Source organism: Mustelus asterias, chromosome 26 (genome assembly GCF_964213995.1).
Source record: "Mustelus asterias chromosome 26, sMusAst1.hap1.1, whole genome shotgun sequence".
NCBI lineage: Eukaryota > Metazoa > Chordata > Chondrichthyes > Carcharhiniformes > Triakidae > Mustelus > Mustelus asterias.
This window is the reverse complement of record NC_135826.1, coordinates 6,068,402-6,085,412: the sequence shown is the minus strand read 5'-3', so window position 1 is coordinate 6,085,412 and position 17,011 is coordinate 6,068,402. Positions and strand designations below refer to the sequence as shown.

General features: G+C 41.4%; 1 protein-coding gene across 7 annotated transcripts in view; it reads right to left on the bottom strand.

The window, feature by feature from the left end:
* The window catches only part of LOC144479443 (phosphatidylinositol 4-phosphate 5-kinase type-1 gamma-like), a 103,333-nt gene that overhangs the window by 26,018 nt on the left and 60,304 nt on the right, over nucleotides 1–17,011 (bottom strand). For 5 of the 7 annotated variants that reach the window (XM_078198113.1, XM_078198116.1, XM_078198115.1 and 2 more), the window contains 4 exons: nucleotides 14,485–14,569; nucleotides 13,117–13,302; nucleotides 10,996–11,149; nucleotides 3,599–3,721 (listed from right to left, as the gene is read on the bottom strand). In XM_078198113.1, the coding sequence (XP_078054239.1) occupies nucleotides 3,599–3,721; nucleotides 10,996–11,149; nucleotides 13,117–13,302; nucleotides 14,485–14,569 (548 nt within the window). The remainder of the gene's footprint in view (nucleotides 1–3,598; nucleotides 3,722–10,995; nucleotides 11,150–13,116; nucleotides 13,303–14,484; nucleotides 14,570–17,011) is intronic. The other 2 variants (XM_078198111.1, XM_078198114.1) reach the window with 1 other exon arrangement.

Genomic DNA, 17,011 nt, shown 5'->3' with positions numbered 1-17,011 from the left:
GAGGCTCCAGTAGTTTAATCCTTGCAGTACTCTGCTAGGCACAACTGCCACCTTGAAAATGCCCCATTAGTGCCCACTCTGCTTCCTGTCCATTTACCAATCCTTTATGTGATCCAATCTAACACAGGTCTACATTCATGCTAAAATCAGAAATAGAAAGACAAAGTTAAGTAATTCCACAACCAACAGGTTAAATCTAGGTTTTGTAGTTCTAGCATATCAAGTTGTGAATAGGACTGGACAATGAAACAATTCACTAATGTCCTTTAGGGAAGGAAATCTGTCGTCCTTACCTGATCTGGCCTACATGTGACTCCAGACCCGGCCTACATGTGACTCCAGACCCAGAGCAATGTGGTTGACTCTTAAATGCTCTCAGGGATGGGCAATAAAAGCTGGCCCAGCCAGTGACGCCCACATCCCATGAACAAATAAAGGAAAAAAATTAAGAGGTGGAAGAGGCTCAAGAACATCCCCATCAATGATGACGAAGCCCAGCAAACAAAAGGGAAAGAGAATGGCATTTACAACCATCTTCAGCCAAAGTGCTAAGCGGATGATTCATCATGATCTCTTCTCAAGGTTCTCAGCCTCACAAGTGTCAGTCTTTAGTCAAGCTGATTCATTCCGTGCGATACCAAGAAATGGCAAAGCACTGTATACAGCAACGGCTATGGGTCCTGACAACACCCTTTTAGTGTGTTGGCAACGCGTGTGCATTAGAACTAGCCACACCAATAGCCAAGTTGCTCCAGCACAGCTATAACACTGGCATCTACCCAACAAAGTGGAAAATTAACCTGTCAGCTAAAAAACAGGGCAAATCTAATGTAGCCAATTACCACCCCGTCAGTCTACACTCAATCATCAGAAAAGCAATGAAAAGTGTTATCAACGGTGTGAAAAAGCAGTACTTACACATCGATACTTAGTTTGGCTTCCACTCAACCTCATTACAACCTTATTCCAAACACGGACTAAGCTGAACTCAAGAGGTAAGGTTAGAGCAATTGCCTTTGACATCAAGGCAACATTTGACTGAGTATGCAATCAACAAGCCCTCGTAGCATAGAAATCAATGGAAATTGAAAGAAAATTCTCCATAGACTTGAGCCACACCAGCACTGTGGAAGATTGATGTGGTTGTTGGAGGCCAAACTGACTCAGGACATCGCAAGAGTTCCTTGGGGCAGTATCTGAGCACGTAACATCTTCAGCTTCTTGATCAATGACCTTCCCTCCATCATAAGATCAGAAAGGGGAACATTCACTGATGATTGCAGCATTCAGTTCCATTTGCAAATCCTCCTAATAAAGCAGCTCCTGCCCTCATGCAACAACAGTAAGAAGTCTCACAACACCAGGTTAAAGTCCAACAGGTTTATTTGGTAGCAAACGCCACTAGCTTTCGGAGTGCTGCTCCTTCGTCAGGTGAGTGGGAGATCTGTTCACAAACAGCAAAAACGGCATATAGAGACACAAACTCAATTTGCAAAATAATGATTGGAATGCGAGTCTTTACAGCTAATCAAGTCTTAAAGGTACAGACAATGTGAGTGGAGAGAGCGTTAAGCACAGGTTAAAGAGATGTGTATTGGCTCCAGACAGGACAGTTAGTGAGATTTTGGAAGTCCAGGCAAGTCATGGGGGTTACAGATAGTGTGACATGAACCCAAGATCCCGGTTGAGGCCGTCCTCATGTGTGCGAAACTTGGCTATCAGTCTCTGCTCAGCGACTCTGCGCTGTGTGTCGTGAAGGCCGCCTTGGAGAACGCTTACTCGAAGATCAGAGGCCGCTCTCCAAGCGTTCTCCAAGGCGGCCTTCACGACACACGACAGCGCTGAGTCGCTGAGCAGAGACTGATAGGCAAGTTCCGCACACGAGGACGGCCTCAACCGGAATCTTGGGTTCATGTCACACTATCTGTAACCCTCACGACTTGCCTGGACTTACAAAATCTCACTAACTGTCCTGTCTGGAGACAATACACATCTCTTTAACCTGTGCTTAATGCTCTCTCCACTCACATTGTCTGTACCGTTAAGACTTGATTAGCTGTAAAGACTCGCATTCCAATCATTATTCTGCAAATTGAGTGTGTGTCTTTATATGCCCTTTTTGCTGTTTGTGAACAGATCTCCCACTCACCTGACGAAGGAGCAGCACTCCGAAAGCGAGTGGCTTTTGCTACCAAATAAACCTGTTGGACTTTAACCTGGTGTTGTGAGACTTCTTACTGTGTTCACCCCAGTCCAACGCCGGCATCTCCACATCATGCAACAAAACAGATTAAATTCAGGCTTGGACTGATATGTGCTCAGTAACAACACAACTGCCAGGATATGACCATCTCCAACAAAAGAGCATCTAACCATCTCTCTTGACATTCAATAGCATTACCATCGCTGAAACCTATCAATAACAACCTGGGTGAGAAACTTAACTGGATTGGTCACAAATACTATGGTTACAAAAGCAAGTCAGGAGCTGGATATTCTGAGTAACAACTCTGGATTCCCAAAACCTGTCTGTCATTTACAAGACCCAAGTTAGGAGTCTGATGGAATACTCTCCATTTGCCTGGATGAATTCAGCTCCAACAATACTAAGGAAACTCAATGTCATCCAGGTCAAAGCAGTCTCAAGTGTTACCCCATCCACCATCTTAAACATTCACTCCATCCACCACCAGAACAGCACGGCTAAAGTGTATAGCATCTACAAGATGCACTGCAGAAAATCACCAAAGTTGCTTCAATGGTATGTCCCAAACCTACAGCCTCCATCACCTCGGAACACAGGAGTAGCAGGTACAAGTTCTCCTCCAAGTCACACAGACTTGAAACTCTATCAACATTCCTTTATCATTGCTGGGTCAAAATGCTGGAATTTCCTACATGGCAGCGCAACGGGTGTACCTACAGAACGCAGACTGCAGTGGTTCAAAGTGTTGGTCCACTTCTCAAGGGCAATAAATATTAGTCTTGCCAGTGCTGCCACTTCCCATGAGCAATTAAAGCAATTTATTTTCAAATGTACTGTCTTAGAAAAGCTTTGCTCCAACCAATCTCCTATTCACATATTTGTTTTAAAAACGGAGGAAAAAGCAGCTCAAGAATATGCAAAGATAAAAGGTAATTCAGCCTTAGGTATTTGAAGATCTGAGTGTGCCTGAATAGTTTGTGTTTATGCGAGGGGACAAGGCTGTGGCCTGTGGCATTTTGAGACATTTCCTTGTTTCATGGTGGAGCAGATGCACTGTCCTGACCTAAATTCAGTAAATGATAGCCTGATTTTTGCATTGACCAATATTGAGATACTCTAACAAACATTCTTGACTAACTTAGTCTTTGTTCCTGTCCACATTTAAAAATAAATCCGTATTCCCTTTCTAACTCAGTGTGAAATAAACACATTCATAAATTTAACTTTCAAAAGGCGTTTATCTGGTTCCTTAATGAGGATGTCAATGAGTTAGGAGATGGTTCCATATTAGCTATTGCAGAGAGATGTTCATATTTGAGGTTAGAAATTAATGTGAATGTTATACATAACACAATTATGACACTAGGAAATCCCCAGTTAACACACACTAACGTTTTATCCTCCTCCTCTTCTGTTGCTTCTTCCTCAGCTGCAGTTTCAGCCTCGATGCTGGACTTTGCTTCCAGCTCAACAGTAACCTGCTGCAAGTCAGCTTCCGTGACTAATTCATCAGACCTAGAAGCAGACAGAATATTTAGATATAACAAAAGTGGTAACTGCAAAATACTGGAGATAATAAAATTGACAAGTACCTGCTAAAATCCACAAGGTAATTAATATCAAATGGAAAGAAATCTTTTAACTGTAGAACACTAAGGGAAGAGGGGAGACACAGCTAACATCAAAAATACAACAGTTGCAGACATATACTCCTGAAAGTAGTAGCCATTTTCCACCTTCGCTGAACCAGAAGACTGTTTCCCAGATGTGGCCACCCTAACCAAAGTGTGGTAATTATTCTGCTGGATTTAGCTCAGTTATTTAATATTGGATGTTGTCTGGGAAGAAGGGGGTGTCTGAGTTCAGGTAATACAAATAATTTGGGGTGATGGGCTGGTTTCATGTAAAATTGTGTGCATAGTCATTGTACACAAGTGTCGTACTGTATTATAGTCCTTCTTGTCAAGTGTTTTTGTTTTTCTTTGAAGTGAATATATTTTATTAATTGTTCATACAACGACCAGACTGCTCCTCACTGGGCTGAACATCATTCCTCACATTATACCAAAAAAAACATATGCACCACTAAGAACTGGTGTTCCAAGTTATCCATCTGGGTTTTGGGACACCCTCTCATGCAACATCAGCAGGGTTCATAACAGGTGCCTTTTGGCCTCTCCACAACATTTTCCCTTGGTCATTCTTGCAACACTATATTTTAGATCACAGTAAAGCAGCATTTATAGCGGCAAGACAAAAGTATTACAGGTGTTAGAAATCTGAAATAAAAACAAAATGCTGAAAGTGCTCAGAAGTTATGCAGCATCAGAGGCGAGAGGGGAGGGAGGGAGTCTGAGGCTTTGATGCCATGTAAAATCATAGAAATCATAGAAACCCTACAGTACAGAAAGAGGCCATTCGGCCCATCGAGTCTGCACCGACCACAATCCCACCCAGGCCCTACCCCCATATCCCTACATATTTTACCCACTAATCCCTCTAACCTATGCATCTCAGGACACTAAGGGACAATTTTAGCATGGCCAATCAATCTAACCCGCACATCTTTGGACTGTGGGAACAAACCGGAGCATCCAGAGGAAACCCACGCAGACACGAGGAGAATGTGCAAACTCCACACAGACAGTGACCCAAGCCGGGAATCGAACCCAGGTCCCTGGAGCTGTGAAGCAGCAGTGCTAACCACTGTGCTAACCACCGTGCTGAGGTGTGACTGACTGCATTATTCACATTAAATTTGCTGACCCCTGGGAGAGGCTATCCAATAAGGTGTGCTGTTTAGTTCATAATCAAGCAGAAGTTACGAAAGCAAATATAAGTTAGATGTTGGGTGGTACCTCATTTCATAGAAAGTCCTCTGGAATGATTGCAGAGTGAATATGGGTTCAGTGAAAAAACGCATTTAAAATGAGTAGGATGAGTTCCTGAGAGTAGCCAATGTATCCACATAGTGAAGTAGATGGGTCGTCAAGTTTGGCTGCCTTTGGAGCAGGGAGATGTGGAGGTGAGGGAATGAAGTCAGAAAATAATTCCCTCAGTTTTTTCCTACTCAAGGGTTGTTTTAACTTCTCCTAGAAGACTGCATAGCAGAAATGGAAGGAAAATGGAGGATTTGAGTAGGAGCTGGAAAACACCGTAGAAGAATGGGATGGATTCAAAAACCAACTGGTTTTTAACCTATCCTTTCTCATTTGTCTACAGGAACAAAGCTACTGACTCACAGCTGAAACCGATTAAACTGATTATTCTCTGGCTTGCCACTCCCATTAATGACATTGTGATTCAGATGTTTGTAACAATGCTGAGGTCATCTGGCTATGCTACATCCAACTATTCACCACCAGCCTTAGCTATGCAATCCTCAATTATACAACACCAATACATGTCCTCTGGTTACCGTCACTTACTTCAATGGCAGGAGAATCAGTAACAAGAGGACACAGACTTAAGATGATTGGCAAAAAAAACTAGAGACAGCTTGAGGATTTACTTTGTTAAGATGCTGTGAGATCTGGAATCCACTACTTGAATAGATAGTGGAAGCAGATTCAAGAGTAATATACAGGGCGAAATACCTACAAGTCTATGGGGTAAGAGTTGTGGAGTAGGATTAATTAGTTTGCACTTTGAAACAGCTGGCACATGCAGGATGGGCCAAATGATCTCCTTTGGTGCTGCATAATTTACTGGCATCATCCAAGCTAAGCCATGCACTACAGAACTATCCAATAGCTAGACTCGCTATACTATACACAAGGTTTGTACTATACCCAACTAAACACTGAAGCTAGTCCATGCTGTGCCCAATTTGACAATATTTAACTTGGTGATGGTGATACCTCGCTATACCATATCCAGCCATATGTTCCACTCACCAGCACAACACTCAGTTTACAAGACAAATTAAGAAAAGATCAAGGAAAAAGAGCAAGTCTGGTTCTCACCCAACATCCTGTGCTGATGAAAGTGTAGTTTTCCTAAACAGATACAAAACAAATGGAACAAACAGCGACAATGGAGATTAGCGTGCCATGAGCATTAAAAAATTAGTATTTGTCAAAGTAGGAGGACGAGGCCTAGACCTCAACTTAAATATGTAACAGTCTGGGAAGATCCATTCACCTACATGCAAAATGATCAAGTCGTGACTCAGTTGGTAGAACTCTCGTCTGAGTCATAAGGTTCTGACCTTAAGTCCCACTCTAGGGCTTAAACACTGAAATCAAGGCTGACACTCTGTCATACTGAGGGAGTAGAGCGTTGTTGGGAATGCTGTCTTTTGGATGACACATTAAACTGAGGCCCCTCTGCCTACATATGTGCATGAAAAAGGACCCATGGCACTACTTCAAATAGCAGGGGAGTTAGCCCCGGTGTTTTGTTCAAAATATATTCCTCAAACACCACCACAAAAACTGAATACCTGGTTATCATATTACAGTTTGTGGCAGCTTACTGGATGCTACATTACAAGGATCGCACTTCAAAATTACTTAATTTGAGACATCCAGTGGTCATGAAAAGCACAATACAAATGCAAGTCTTTTCTTTTATAATATTACATTGTTATATGAAATAACAGCTGGTTTGGCAGCATCTGTGGAGAGACACACACACACAGTTAACATTTTGAGTCCAATATGATTCTTCAGAACTGAAGAGAGTTAGGGATGTAATGGGTTTATGCAATTGAAAAAGGGGCAGGTGGGTCAAGAGGTCAGGGATAGGCTCAAAAGCAGGGGAGATTAAATGACAAAGATGTCATAAAACACAAGGCAAAGGCATTAGTAATGATCATATTAAAAATACAAAGCACTGATCCAGAGTAGGTGCTAATAGGAGAATAAAGGTCTGAAAGCAAAGTAGCAAAACATGCTAATAGCAGAATAAATGCCAGCACTGTTGAAACACAAACGATAATAGGGTTTAGGCAGGCACCTGACGGAAAGAGATTCAAAATAGAGGTCAGACTTCATAGTCTGAAGTTGTTGAATCCAACATTGAGTCAACAAGGCTGTAAAGTGACTAATCAATCATAAGATGAGATACTGTTCCTCCAGCTTATGTTAGGCTTCACTGGAACATCGCAGCAGGCCAAGGACAGAAATGTCAGCATGAAAGCAAGATGGTGAATTGAAATGGCAAGTGACTGGCAGGTCAGGGCCCATGCTTGCAGACTAAGCAAAGGTATTCCCCAAAGTGATTACCCAGTTTGCTTGTGTCTCTCCAATCTACAGGAGATCGCATTGTGAGCCGCGAATGTGGAAAACTAAATTGAAAGAGATCGAATTAAATCACTGGAAGGAGTGTTTGAAGTCTTGGACAGTGAGGAGGTAAAGGGGCAGGTATCAGACCTGTGTTTGCATTGGAAGGTGTATTGGGAAGGGAATGAGATGCTGGGCTGATAGAAGAGTGGACCAGGATGTTGCAGAGGGAGTGGCCTGTTTGGAATGCTGACATGTAAGGGATGGGGAAGATGTGTTTGGTGACGGCATCACACTGAAGTTGTCAGAAATGGCAGAGAATAATCCTTTGAGTACAGAGGTTGGTGTGGTGGAAAGTGAGGATGAAGAACCCTAGCATGGTTCTGGGAAGGGGGCGAGGGAAGAAGTGCAGGAAATGGGCCCTGCCAAAGATAGTGGGAGGATGGAGATTGGAAGAATCCTCGGCTGAGGAACAAAATGCTGTTGTGGAAGGTCACATCATCAAAACGGATGACAGTGCTGGTCAAACTGGGAGAAGAGTGGTCAGTTTACAAGACATCTTTTGTTGGGGTATAGTTTCATGAACTAACAAGAGTTAACACCTTTAGGAGAGAATGGGATTAAACTGAAGAATTTAGTTTAATCCCATTCTGAAGAAAACTAGCTAGACTGCTAACATTATTAAGAGCAAAATGGAGTTTTTTTCAAGAGCAAATACAAAACATTAATCCATCAGGGAGCTAGCCAGAACAGTAAGCCTTACAAGTTATTCTATTTATAATACAAAAATTCAATCCACTGAAACTCTAATTTTGAGTTCTGTAAAACATGAGGATTCCCAAATTATGCTCATGTAACACACACAGTTGGACTGCACACGCAACCAAAGACAAGCATCATACCTTTTCATTTAGTTAGTGTTTTACTAAAGCTGTCAGATTAAAGTTAGTTTGAGTTTGTAGCATCTGGCATCAGTTGGCAGCTAGAAATCTAAAATTGATCATCACTCAATTATTCATGAGTTTAGCACTTAATTGTGTTAGAGAAGGAATCACACTTAATTTTACAGGTTAGTGGAAAAAGTAGCCTGCTTGTGTCCTCCTCACTTGCTGAGTCATTATCTCTTGTTGGAACAAAAGCAAAATACTGCAGACAGTGTAGATGGGAAATAAAAAACAGACAATGCTATATACATTTAGTAAGTCTGTCAGCATCTATTGAGAGAAAAAGCATAGCTTCAGGTCTGCGACAGCTGCTAAGTATCCAGCATTTTGTGTTTTTATTTCAGAAACCTGCTGGAATATGGTTTCACAGAAGCCAAATCCCCTTTGTTACAATGAATCTTGGCAGGCTAATCAAGCAGGGACCATCTCAGAACTGAAGTCAATTTAGTCCCCATGCAAATACTCTTCAGCGGTAAGTCACTGAATATCAATCAGGAGCAATGACCTTGCCTGACTTTCCCCATTCAGAGATGCCCACTGTTATTTTTGCTCAGCATTAGTGCAGCTCCAACAACACTCAAGATCAACATGATACAGGAAAAAGCAGGACATGAGCAGCACTTTATTCATCACCTTAAACATTTACTCCCTTCACCACCAGTACAAGTGTGCAGTGTACACCATCTACAAGTTACACTGCAGCAACATGCCAATGCTTCTTCAGCAGTCCATCCCAAACCTCTCCCACCCAGGAGAACAAGGGTCACAGGCAGACTGGAACTTCATAGGACGGGGCATAGAGTATAAGAGTTGGGGTCTGATGTTGCAGATGTACAGAACGTTGGTTCGGCCGCATTTGGAATACTGCATCCAGTTCTGGTCGCCACACTACCAGAAGGACGTGGAGGCTTTGGAGAGAGTACAGAGGAGGTTTACCAGGATGTTGCCTGGTATGGAGGGGCTTGGTTATGAGGAGAGATTGGGGAAACTGGGGTTGTTCTCCTTGGAAAGATGGAGGATGAGGGGAGACTTAATAGAGGTGTATAAAATTATGAAAGGCATAGATAGGGTGAACGGTGGGAAGCTTTTCCCCGGGTCGGTGGTGACGTTCACGAGGGGTCATAGGTTCAAGGTGAAGGGGGGGAGGTTTAACACAGATATCAGAAGGACATATTTTACACAGAGGGTCGTGGGGGCCTGGAATGTGTTGCCGGGCAAGGTGGTGGAGGTGGACACACTGGGAACGTTTAAGACTTATCTAGACAGCTATATGAACGGAGTGGGAATGGAGGGATACAAAAGAGTGGTCTAGTTTGGACCAGGGAGCGGCGCGGGCTAATTGTTCTTAGTTTCTCGTTTCAAGGCTTCATTCTATGATCATCTTGCTGGTGCCAGTACAGAGCGAGACTGCGGATAGTTGGGAACCTGTCTCGGGGGCAGGGAATTCAGATGGTGGAAATGAATAGGGTTGGGAAGCATTTTCTGATCAGGGCCAGTGTGATCTCCTGGACTCGTTTCGATCGCCACAGGGGGTCGGAGAGGAATTTCCCAGATTTGTTTTCCCCATATTGGCCCTGGGGTTTTCACTGGGTTTTCGCCTCTCCCTGGAGATCACATGGTCTGGAATGGGGGGGTGGGGGTGAGTTAATAGGTTGTGATGAACAAAGCATCGTAGCTGTGAGGGACAGCTCAGTGGATAGGATATTAGGATGCAGATAGGCTGGAAAATTGGGCGGGGATCCTGGATTCAGGATTCAATCCTGGACCGGGGAGCGGCGCGGGCTTGGAGGGCCGAAGGGCCTGTTCCTGTGCTGTATTGTTCTTTGTTTGTTCATCATTCTTGAATTCCCCTCCAAGTTGTACTTGAAGTTGCACTCCATTCCTTCATCACTGCTGGATCAAACTCCTAGAACTCCTTACCCAACAACATGGAAGAGTATCTCCACCACAAGACTGTAGCACTTCAAGAAAGCAATTCACAATATTTTCCTACGGTCAATTAAGGACAGGGATTAAATGCTGGCCTTATCAACCAAGCCCACATCTTGTGAATGAAGACAATAAAAATTCAAAATGATTGGTTTTCGAAATTATTAAAAAACTCTGCCTAAAAACTCCAAAACAAAAGTGGATTATAACCTTGACGCTTCATTTGGTTAACCCCTACAAGAGTCACTTGAATATAATTGCCTTGACTGGTACTGAAACTTTTAGCAACAAGTATGTCATTGCATATGCAACAGAGACATGTTACTGAAACTTTTAATTTTTGCTGATTTGCATAAGAAAGAAACCTAAAGACAAAAAGGAAGGTATTTTTATTTTATAACGTTATATATAAAATGTGCTTCCCGATGTAGTTTATAAAAGCAGCATCCAATAGTCATACTAAGAACCCAGATTTACTTCCAGTCTGGTAACAGGATGAATGATAGAAAAGTAGAAAGGAGGACTATCAGGGTCCCTGCTAAAAAGAAGAAAGGAACAGACACTGAACTGTCACGCAATAATTCGTAGTGATGACCAAAAATTTGATCAAGGAGATTTTCTAAAGAGTGAGAGGCAGATTGGGTTAAAGATGATAAGTTTGTGTAAAGGATACAAAACCCACTCCATATACCTGTAGCGGTGATGTTGCTCCGAGCTTTCTGACGGCGACTGTTCTGTTATTGACAAGGATGTTGTTGATGACAGGGTTGTTGCTATCGAAGCTGTAGTTGCTTCTTCAAATGAAGGGGGAGTGCAAGGAAGGAGATCTGGCCGGCCTAACAGACCTACAAAAATTGACAAATTTTATCACCAACAACATTAAAAGGAAACCACTACCTACCTCAACATGAAGCAGAATTATCATCTAAATTAAAAGCAATGAGGAATTCGATTCAGCTTAATGTTTTGCTCACCTAACTGCTTTTAACAATGTACTGGTTATTCTCTACATATTACCCAGAATACAAAACCTTAAAATAGATTAGGCTGCTGCATCCAGATGATATGCACCCAATGGTGATCAGAGATTGGACATTTATATTACCAGTTCCTTATCTGTAACAGCTCACTAGATTCTGATTCATTTCCTTGAATCGGGAGGATGTTCTTAGTTACAATTTTAAAGAAGCGTGACAAGTCAGAACCAGAGATATAGGCCCATTAGTCTGTCAGTTGTAAGAAGGATACTTGAATAGATGCTTATGATCTCTTATCTTACAGAGTTGTCAAAAACACAAAACAGATTCGAGACAAGTATAAACTTGAATTATTTTTACTAGATTAGTGGATGGCATTGTCATCTTGAATTTTCACAATGAGCAACTCTAAAAGCAAGAATTTTTGTACACAGTGGGAAGTTGCTACAATACATTAAAATTTGACTACATTCCCATAGGCTGTGAATCTGTTTAGAGGCCTCTCATCAGTGGTGTCCCTCAGGGGTCAGTGTTAGAGCCATTGCTGTTTACTACCTTCGTAAATTACCCGGAGATAGGCATTATGGTAATGGTCTGCAAGTTTGTGGGTAAGATAATTTGTGCAAGTGTCAGGAGCAAAGGAGAAGAAATGTCTGCAAACGGATTTAGATGCGCAGCAGAATGGGCCAATCTGGTAAATGACATTTAACCTAAAGTACAGTAGTATTCAATTACACAGGACTAACTCCAAGTATACTTGTATTTTACATGGAATAATTCTGAAATTGGTCAAGACAGAAAACCTTGGTACTTTAGTTCACAATTCTTTAAAAGTTCATGACCAATGTCAGAGCTAGTAAGTATTAACAGGACTATTCAATGTCAAAAAAAAGCACAGCAATCTGGCCTTGCACAAACCTTGGTTAAACCACATCAAAAATACTGCATTCAGTTTTAGTCCCTTCACATGGTGGATAACGAAGGTTTTAGAAAAGGTGGGGGGGTACAAAAAATTATTCCCACTCAAAACAACTTAGTTAATAAGATAGATTTGCAACACTGGGTTAATTCAATTTAGAAGTCTTTGGAGCGATTTGATTGTGGTATATAGTTAATGGACAAGGTTGCATTGCTAGATTGAAGGACAGTGGTACATGCTATACAAGGGCAAGGATAGGCTAATTGTTAAGCAGTTCTTTTCTTAGCGAACTGTAAACTATGGATTAAGTTACTATCGCCTGCTTATAAAGATGTGCAGAATGCCAGCATTCAATGAATAGCTGGTTTAGTTCCTGGCTGAGGAAGAATATCACACCTTAGAAAAAAGGGAGAAGAAAGAAAAGCTTGGCAATGTGATCCCTTGAACCAGTTTCAATTGCCTAAAGATGGCAGAGAAGAATTTTCCATATATTATCCCCTGCCTCCCAAAATTAACTGAGTGCTTTGTATAGCTATTGTTGGATAGGGGATGCCTGATCATTATGTTTCAGTATCTCAGGGCAGGATCAGATGGAAGAGGAAACATTTCTTCACTCAAGAGGGTTGTGAATCTTTGAAAGTTCTCAACGCCAAACAGCTTTGGATACTCAGTGATCGAGTAGATATTCACGGCTCCACTGAAGAGATTAATTGATTTTAAAATACAAAAATGTAAGGAATGTGGGGACCAAGTATGAAAGTGGAATTGAGGATAAATATCAGCATGGTCTTATAAAATGGTAGAATAGACTAAAGGTTGTATGGTCTGCCCCTATTTCTTATATTTTAACCTAAAGGACCATTGATGGTACAAAGATTTTTTAAAAAAGGAAAGAAATTTCTTGCAGGGCAATTACCTTCATCTTCAAGAGTTGGGAAGCTCCTAGCTCCCCGCAGGTCATACCGCTTATCCTCATCTTCTGTAGGAATCTGACTGGCTGAAAAGGCTTGTCCAGGACCAATATATTTAGGAACTGGTAGAGAGGCACGTCCTTTCTTGGATGGGGATGACTTCAAGGCTGTCGTATTATGAAATTGAAATGCTAAATGAACATCAATGAACGAAACGTATCAGACATCAAGGTTAATGTCAATCATGGTTAAAGTTCCTATCGAGCTACTTATACAGGGGCATCACAATCAGCAATATTATTCCTTACACAAAAAAGAGCAGATTAACAAGCTATACCTGTGTGTTGTTTTTAGGATATTGCTGCATGCAAAATAGCTGAGGCATTTATATGCAGAACAGTCACTGCATTGGTGCAGCTCCTCCAAAACTTAAAAAGCTTGATACCATCTAGGACAAAGCAGCCCATTTGATTGGCACCCCTTCCGCAAACATTCACGCCCTTCACCACTGACCCACAGTGGCAGCACTGTGTACCAGCTACAAGATACACTGCAGGAACGCGCTAAGGCTCCTTAGACAGCACCTTCCAAACCCATAACCACCATCATTCAGAAGGCCAAAGGCAGGAGACTCATGGAAACATCACCACTTGGAAGTTTCCCACCAAGCCACTCACCATCCTGACTTGGAAATATATTGCCGTTCCTTCATAGTCGCTGGGTCACAATCTTGGAACTCTCTCCCTAACAGCACTGTCAGTGTACCTATACCAGATGGATTGCAACAGTTCAAGAAGGCAGTTCACCACCACCATTACAGGGACAATCAGTGCTGGGCAATAAATGCTGGCCTATCAAGCAAAGCCCACAGCCCATGATTTTTTTTTTTAATTCAGAAAAGGAAACTAATCCTGCATTGAATGTCTCTCTCACATTTCTGAGGGATGTGATAGGAACTACATGAATAAAATTATGCATTTTTCACGAGATAAACATACCCCAGATTAGGAACTAAGCCATTCAAACTAAAATGTCTGATCCTTAACTGTGCTGAGCTAGCTGGTGTCAGCATTACAGTAGTAGGGATACTAGATCAGCTTCATTGAACCCCCATAGCAAGGATGGGTCTCTGATATCAATCCTCTACTAGAAATTGATGCTCTTGGATAGGATCAAGCTCAGCTGGAATATCATAAGTTGAACAATCTGTTGTTTCACTGTCCAAACTCACCTGGGCGAGGTACTGCAGGGTGCTACTACATGTAGACTCCACAGACATTGGAGTCGTTTTTAATTTTTTTGAAATGTTCTAATTAATGTGAAGCACTACAGTGCAAGATTTAATTTCTAACTAGAACACAATTCATTCTTACATGAAGTCTTTCTGAAGACAGTGCTGCTCATGAATTTATAAAATCTTTCAGCATAGAAGTTTGGCCTGTGCACCGACACAGTGTCCTGTAAGAACAAACAAAGAGGACAATATCATAACTCTGGAAAGCAGCAGCTCTTCTAGCAGACCTAGAGCAATCAGAACTAACTACTATAGCTAAATACAATCCATCATCAAAATAGTTAATTACCAGGCACCAAGAAGGCATGGTGAACACTTTGCACACACTCTCAGTTGTCTCATGGGGCAAAACAGTAAAGGCCATCTGACAATAGATACCCCAGGTAAATGAAATCATGATGGCATTGAGAAGTGGGTTTCCAAAATTAGCTTGGTGTTGAGTTAGAAGGATGATCTCCGCCAAAGCAACAATTGGCCTCAATATTCCTCAGCCATTGAGGCGATTCCTGCTCCAGATCAAATGACCTTTACTAGAAAGTACACTGTGTCAACATCAGCCAAGACTCAGATCAAGTGATGCCCTTTAGTCAAATAGGCTGCTGCCGCAGAAATGCAATGAGGAAAGGTCCAAAATCTTTCAGCCATAGTGAACAAAGGGGAGTTGAATTGTAGAGAACCCCCTTAGTCTGTAAGACTCACATTGAGTGTATACAGTGAACATTACATGTATCACAATTGTATGGAAGCACCTCAGAGTGCAACTTGTTCTAGATAGACAACTTAAATACCTTTTTGCATCATTTGTAATAACCATTTTGAAATGTCTAACATCTTTGACTGTACTAAAGCACCTCAAGATTGCAACATGATATATGTAAAGAACCTGAATGTTATTGTACCTATAGTGATGGCCATTTTGAAATGTTTGCGATGTTATTTCAGATATTTTATGAATAAAGTATATTTTTACAGAACAAAAATAGCCTGTTCATATTTGCTGTCTAAGAACACAAGTGAAGAATGGCTACTTTGATATGATGTTACAGACTAGCAGCTGCCACTAGAACTATGCAGAGAAAAGGGGAAACCATGCAGAGAAATCGAGAACAATTGTTTTTTTAAAAACAGTCTAACTGCTCGGTGTTAATATAACACGACAAGATTCAGATCTCTGAATTCTGTTTACATACAGCCTTTTCAGCAGCAATTCCACCAATTTAAAGTTTCCTGGAAGGATTTAGCTATTGTCCAGCGCTCTGGTATTTGTTAACCTTCCAAAATACCAGTTAACATTGTACTTGATGAAGTCAGATTGAAGTATCCTGATGCTTTGTTCATTTTATCTTAATTGTGGAGTTACCAGTTGAATGGAACACTACAGAATACTTAAGAGTACTCCAATTAAATAAAGCTCCAAAGCTTTTTGCTAAGGAACATGATACAAGGAGATCTGTTCTATGTCAAGGGTTCTAAACAAAGATCAAACCTCCAAACCTGCTTTTCTCTATTCAATGCTACCTGAACCTTTCCCATATTTTCAATTCCTTTTTTCTTCAGTGCCCAAAAACATTTCTCCACATAATCTCTTATTTGCAGAATCCAATGTTTCATTTGATAAGCCATTATTTAAAAGCCACATGATATGAATAAATCACTCAGTGGACATTGTGGAACGTGGAACTTCTCCACTCAATTAAGATGCCTCACCATTTCAGGAAATATTTTTTCCATTCCTAATCTAGCTATGTCATACCTCAGATGGTGCTTCGCCACCATCAAAATGGGTGGGCTCTGTATCGCCAAGGACACGACTACAACATTCACATTACAGTGATAACACCAGAATCAAGGTTGACTGTAATATGTGATAAAGTCGACATTCTGTGCACTTCATAACAGCTGGGCCCCACACTGCACACCAATGAACTACTCTATCCCAATGCCTTTTCATTTTGCTATTCCTTCTGTATTAAAAGGCTGTTAGGAAAACAAAGGTAATTTGAAGGGATTTATATTTGCATGGGTAAACATTAGAATTAAGGTATAATCTTAAGTGGATTTAATTTAACGTTTGTGTGTCTAAAAGGTTAAAACCGATCGTTAGATCCATTCCGGACAAAGGTGTTTGCATGTGTGGGGGTTGGTTTCAATTCCAATTGGGATTATATTGTGCTTAGAGGGGGCTAAGGTGTGAAAATTAAAATAAAATTTAATAATAAATAAAGAGAAGGATATGTGGTTGTTCAGCAACTGGAGCCTTGCAAGGATTAAAAAAAAAACTTTCCTTTGCTCTTAGTTTTTTTTTTAAACTGAAAGCCACAGCAGTTGGAGCAAGATCACTGAGGAGTGAACAGCTCTTAACTCTGCCAGGAGAATCTGGGCAAGGGGAATTGCAAAGATGCAAGTTTTCAAAGGAACAAGATACAGTCTAAATAACCAGGAGGCTGGGGCAGAAAAGTTTCTTACGAAGATTGATGTTAAACAGAAGAGGAAACCGGGAACAAGAGATTATTGACCAGTGAAGTCACAGAGTTAAAAAGGCATTGGATCGTGAGAAGCCAGAAAGATATCTGCAGAGGTGCGAAGGTTTGAGAGAGATTACTTTA